The sequence below is a fragment of the Apteryx rowi genome, unplaced genomic scaffold (assembly GCF_003343035.1).
Source record: "Apteryx rowi isolate R43461 unplaced genomic scaffold, aptRow1 scaffold_536, whole genome shotgun sequence".
NCBI lineage: Eukaryota > Metazoa > Chordata > Aves > Apterygiformes > Apterygidae > Apteryx > Apteryx rowi.
Genome location: NW_020450801.1, coordinates 191,087 through 197,086, shown reverse-complemented (window position 1 = coordinate 197,086; position 6,000 = coordinate 191,087). Strand labels below are relative to the sequence as shown.

Below are 6,000 nucleotides of genomic sequence, written 5' to 3'. Positions count from 1 at the left end.
TCTGTTTCTTAATTTCCATTACAGCTTTGGTACAATGTGATTTTATTATATTTTTAAATACTTTTAGCTTCACAAACTCAACACAAAGTACAAAACTAATCCAAATCAGGGATATTACAATCTACACAGTGGTGTTCAGTGGTAGGAAAAAATCTTACCTCAATGAATTCATGTCACTAGCTAAGCTATAAAGGCATACCTAGCAGACATGACAAAAATATGCACCATTAACCAGCAAACATTTTTTCAAAATTAACTTTATTTTTTTACAGATTTTTCCAGCAGCAGATCACTTGAGCATAGTCAGTACTTATGTCCTCAACTGATTATTCTGTTGTGTTCCTCTTCATTTGAAGGCCATGAGTTATTTGTCAAATAATGCACAGCTATCCTTTGTATATCCACACTAAGCCACAGTGTCAGTACTTGACCTGCCACCCTGCATTGTTAATGCTTGCACAGTTTGTCCTGCAGTTGGCAGAAATAACTGGAACGTTATTGGAGGGGCAGTGTGGGGCAAGCAACCGTAGGTTGTTCTGTGGGGCAGGAGGTATGACATTACAGTAAACAGGCATTCCAGTGGCTGTAAGTGTTCCTTGACCTGACTGATTAGGTAGCATGATTGGTTGTTGATATGATTGTTGTGGCAATCCTTGAGAACCCTGGGTCATTGGCACCTAAACAAGAATATAGAAACATGCAAAAAAAAAAATTAGTAAACAAATTAAAGTAGGTCCTGAGTATTCCTATTTTCCTACTATCTGAATTTGAGTATGCACAACATGTTCTGCCAAGATGTGGCACTTTCTGCTACTCAGAACTCTTCTCATCCTTGAGCACATACTTTTGGTAAGAGAGGGGTTAAGGAGAAATCACTGTTCTCCTGGGTCTGTTAAGTAGCTCTGTCATGATCTAGTTGAATGTGAATTTCCAGGATCAGTGCAGACAGAAGACTCAAACCTGGTATATCTAGGCCATCTGAAAGGTCTAAGCCTTTAACCTGATCATTAACCTTTAAAATACATTTTCAGCATAGTAATTCTGAAAACTCAAGGGGCTAATTTTACCCACAAGCAATTCCCCCCATTCCCATCTGGGTTGCTGTAGTGTTTTTAGAGAAGTCAAGGGAAAAGATGACAGGCTGCTCAATCAGTGCATTCTATTAAAATGAATTAGAAGTCATTTAGTTTCTTAACTTTCCAGAGGGACCATTAGGAAACATACACACAGGCCACCTCGTAAGCTCTCGTCATATCTCACTGGAGCCAGGTATAAAGTTGGGAAGATAAGGAAGTCTGGGTGACTTATGGACTTGGTAAAAATCAAGTTATCTCCTTCCCTCTCCCTGAAATCCAATAAGCATAAATCTATCTGGCTACAGTTTGTTTTTAGTACATGTGGTGAGCTCTTTTCTCTTAGGGCACTGGCAAGAGTCTGCATGGACAAGTAATTTATAACTGGATCAGGCAAAGCACTCAACTTCATTACAGGGAACAATACTGCAATAGCAAAAAAATGAACAATATTCTCTTATTTTTTCATATATTCTCAGTCTCTTATTTTTTAATTCTTTTTCTTTGCAGGAGGAAGTATAATTCCTTTATGCCTTGAGAAGTTTTACTCACACTGCAGGCTATAATAAATAGTTCATCTAATGTATTCCCCATTCAGAATGAAAATTGGGAGTACTAAGTATACGCAAACAGGAAGCAAACAAACCCATTTGACTTAGAAGGGTACTTATGAGGAGGCCTCCTGCTGCGTACTATTATGATGAAGTAGTAAAGACCATTCAGTGATACAAGAACTTAATTTAATTAAGCATTCTCAGAGAACAGCAGTTTTCGCCACTTCCAAGTACCTGATAAGACGACATGGCTGGATACTGCACCATCATGCCTTGCACCTGATTTCCCTGTTGATTATTCATCAGGTTCTGGCTTTGGGGAGGCTGCTGCATTCCCATGAGACCCTGGAACCCCTGCTGCTGATTAGGCAAGACAGGCTGATAACCTGGAAGAAGAAAGTCATTTGCAAATAAGCTGTAGTTTAGAGGGGCAAAATTAAAACTGTTCTAATGTAACAGCAGGTGATCCCATCATTTCTCCCTGCATTAGTCAAAAAGCCGCTCTATTTCTAGAGAAGCGTTACTAGAAATAAACATCTAAGGGAAATTGACACATGTCATGAGTTGATAGCCCTGGCAGGCTAACGTTAGCAAGCATCAATCTTTCCTCATGTTCTTCCACCCCATGCTAGAGACAACCTTGAGGGACTCTTGACATAAAGCCCTGAACAGACAGAGGGTGCTAATGACTTCCGGCTACTTCCTCAGAGGCAAAACTCCCATCGACTTCAAGGACACCAGTATTTGGCCCTTACAATCTAATCTGGCAGTTTACATTCTTGGCTTCAAAATTATACCTCAGAGAGCATCTCTCTCTTACCTTCCTCATAATGCAGATCTCTAGCAGGGTGTAAGCAGAGCGCACTTTATTTACTCAAGAAAAACACATGTATACACTTTGCCTCTTCCTTGTAAGGTTACGATTAGAGCATGTTAAGGGTCACGTTCTGTCCTATTTGTTTGCTGACTGGCAAAAGAGGAAAATCATAGCTTAAGGACTATCTGGTTCTCCCCTTTGCTCAGTGGGAACACTGCTGACAGCGCGGAGAGGGAAAGTTCGTGCTTCTGTTTCAACCAGCTATCAGCTCCGCATTCAAAGTCACCACAACACTGCAGGCTTTCTGCCGGGATTGCTCCTTTAGGACTAAGTGAGAAATGGGCAAAGTGGATGATCTGGAGTGCAAAGCTGCTAATGAAGCAGAAGCATGGAAGGGAAATAAACTGTGAGTGGTGTGCTGTTTGACAGCAATACGATTCAGCCTGAGAAAGAGCCTTGCTGGACAGAAATGGGCTGGCTGGGTGAAGCTAATAATTAGAAGTGAAGGACTTTGCAGAAAAAGTGGGAAAGGAAAGGAAGAACAGAAAGATCCTGCCTGTCCTTGAAAAATGCAGCCAGCCACAGTCATTATAAATCTATGAATATTTTTTCCTTAAGACATTCCTTGTCCTCTAGCACTCATATTTTTTTAACATTCAGTTATGCAGTGCACTATTAGCTCTGTATTGATGTTCTCGGAATAAGCATATTTCAGGCAAAGAAGAATTATCGGAAGGAACAACGCTGTTATATTTATATGAAAAATGTGTGTCACGTCTGCTCAATTTATATTCATGAATACAAGTAGTATGGTTCAATATACTCCACAAACTGGAAATCATCACCTGGGTATTTCTTCATTATGTAAAGAAAAATAAAGTAAGCAATGTCTCTTTTTCTGCCAGTCTACCATGAACTAACAGCTTTTCCTTAAAATGTTTTCTGATGCAAGAGAAATGTAGGGTACCTTTGATCAATTTTCTGGCATTAAAGATGCCTTTTCCACAGATATGAGATTAATGTTTCCAGTTAACTGAACAAAATAAAAAAATTAATTCCATGAGTGATTAACTTGGCTGGGATGTAGCATCAAACATCTCCCAAATGCACCAGATTATTATACATTCAAATATGCTCTTTTCCTAAGCACAAACACAGTGTCAGCATATTTTTTAGTCACAAAAGTTACCAACATCAAAAGTGCTGTAACTGAGTTTACAGGAGGCTTATACAGCAATAATAAAATTTGAAGTCCTCTTCTGCTCCTGTATACCAATTATGGAGGGGGGAGAAGAGGGAGAAAGGACAGAAATAAAAAATTTAGCACCACTATTCTGGTATTTGCAAGACTGAAAGTTTAAGCAGAGTGGAGTCAAATAAACTGGAAGCAACAACAGAGTTCATTTTATGTCACTTGTGGCTATCAAGTAAGTCCCAAAGGTTGCAATGAACTATGGCTTGATGGTGGACCAGGGATCGAGGGAATCTAAACTGGTGAATGTAATCAAACATTCGATCTGGGCTCACAGTGTTGGACCGTGATGCAGTGGCAGAGTGGTAACTGGTGTTGTGCAGAGGCAGACAGACAGACAACCACCATAGGGGTCAAGAAGAGAGAAGCTCTTCTGTCATCTCTCATAAATATAACTGCATGACCATGACTCTTGCTGATACTCTGCTGTATGTTTGAACATACAGGTGTTTTTTCACCTCAGCTTTGTGTTCCATATTCACCAATGTGATGAATTTGTTGCCTGGTACAGACATGCGATACAAGCTGAAATGAAAAGTTTTGAAAATGCCTATGGATCTGTCCTTACGCTGAACATAGAGGCATCATCTCACTGGGGCATTACAATAACATGTAGCCCCTGACCTGCCAAAACTAATTCATGAAATCCTCTGTATCAGCAGACAAATACTGCTTAGTACACAGTACAACCACTCCACATTTTAAGTGCAGGAATGCAGAAAAGTGGAAGTGTCAAGAGCTGAGGTCCACTGGACTATGGGTTATTATTTTAATGATCTTTTGGTTCTTCAAGGACTTAAGCAATTTCTCCTGTCCATGGGGCACACGCATCTCTTCACTCCTGTCCCACCATGCAGAGTCCTGCTACACCCCTGGGAGACAGAAGCAAACCTCTTTTTCTGCTTTCTCTGTGAGCTCTGTACAATGCTCTGACCACACAGAGGGGCCTCAATATGAGCAGAAAAGCACTTCACACACATGTAACAAACCTCTAATGTTATTAGATGAGAGTAAAGATATATAATATAAAAATCTCATCTCATTGCCTCCTGAATCTTCTTTTCCTTTAAGGGAAACTCAGTCATTTTTCTAGCCCAGAGGGAGGTACTGTGGTCTCTTGACCACTAGCTCCCTTGACTTGTGTGTGGAAATTGGGATGCTTAAGAAGGCTCCTCTGATCTCCTTGTCCCTTGCAAAGATGCTGACTGTCACCTATCCCTAAGTTACGATTCCTGGACTTTCTTATGACTAGCATCCTTTGGACAGTAACGATGTTATGGATGTCCCTCCTACCACAGAACCCCAGCAGAGCACTGGCGTTCTAGGTCAAAACCCTGCCTACCCTCAGAGGGCCTGCAACTCAAAGGAAGCCTCTTTACCTGATGGCAAAGTCAGACCCTTTACTATGTTAAATATATGCAGAAAGAGGCAAGTCCACCCCTTCCATTGAATACAAAAACCTGACAATGTACAAAAATATACTCCAGTTGTGCAGATGGGCTATGGAGTATTAAAAAGGTGAATTCCTTTATCCACAATAAGATCTGTAGGCAAGAGGCAAATGTTGAGAGAAAAAACAACAGAAGCTCATCTCTGTTATGCTAGATGGCTGCTGCTTTAGCACAAAAGCAAGGGGAAAGAATTGGCACACTATGCAGCAATCCATTTGTACAAGAAGTTGTTAATATCAGAAACCAACCGGTCTGAATTTTCTACTTCTGCAAGCCAAAGTGTGCAAATCTAACTCTGAGTACCACATAACATTTGGAAGAGATATTTCTACACTTACTGTGTGTTGATGTCTTCATATATTTTTGCACACTGGCCAGGAAAAGAATGGAGATGGGAGAACTGAAACTCTATGTAACTGAGAGCCTTAATATATCAACCTTTCAGCAAAGCTGATGGAACTATATCATTCTAGTTATCTTAACTATATATAACTATATATCTTAACTATATCATTCCAGCTTGTTTTTTTTTTTTTTGAGGGGACAGACTATCAGAGATTGCTATTCCTTCAAAACTATTTATTTTGTACACACACCGCAGTTTCAATCCTGAATTCAGTTTTGCCATGCTTTTGGCATGCTATTTATTTTTCAATGAAATGAAAATAACACAGTGTTCTGAGAAGGTTTGGGAACTGACTGTAACGCATGAAAAGCCATGCATCGCTGGGCAGAGATGGATATTTTGGAGCTACACAGGTGTCAGGAAATGAGTGAAACAGAAAGTGGCACCATGCTTTTTGCAGCAATAGTTTTCTTCATACTTGCTCTTTTGCTCATTAGCTTTCATACT

The 6,000-nt window shown here is 40.1% G+C and overlaps 1 protein-coding gene across 1 annotated transcript in view; it reads right to left on the bottom strand.

The window, feature by feature from the left end:
* Positions 1-419: 419 nt before the first annotated feature.
* The window catches only part of ARPP21 (cAMP regulated phosphoprotein 21), a 147,448-nt gene continuing 141,867 nt past the window's right edge, over positions 420-6,000 (bottom strand). The window contains exons 20-21 of the mRNA XM_026081051.1: positions 1,862-2,013; positions 420-677 (exon numbers count right to left, since the gene is read on the bottom strand). Of these exons, the coding sequence (XP_025936836.1) occupies positions 420-677; positions 1,862-2,013 (410 nt within the window). The remainder of the gene's footprint in view (positions 678-1,861; positions 2,014-6,000) is intronic.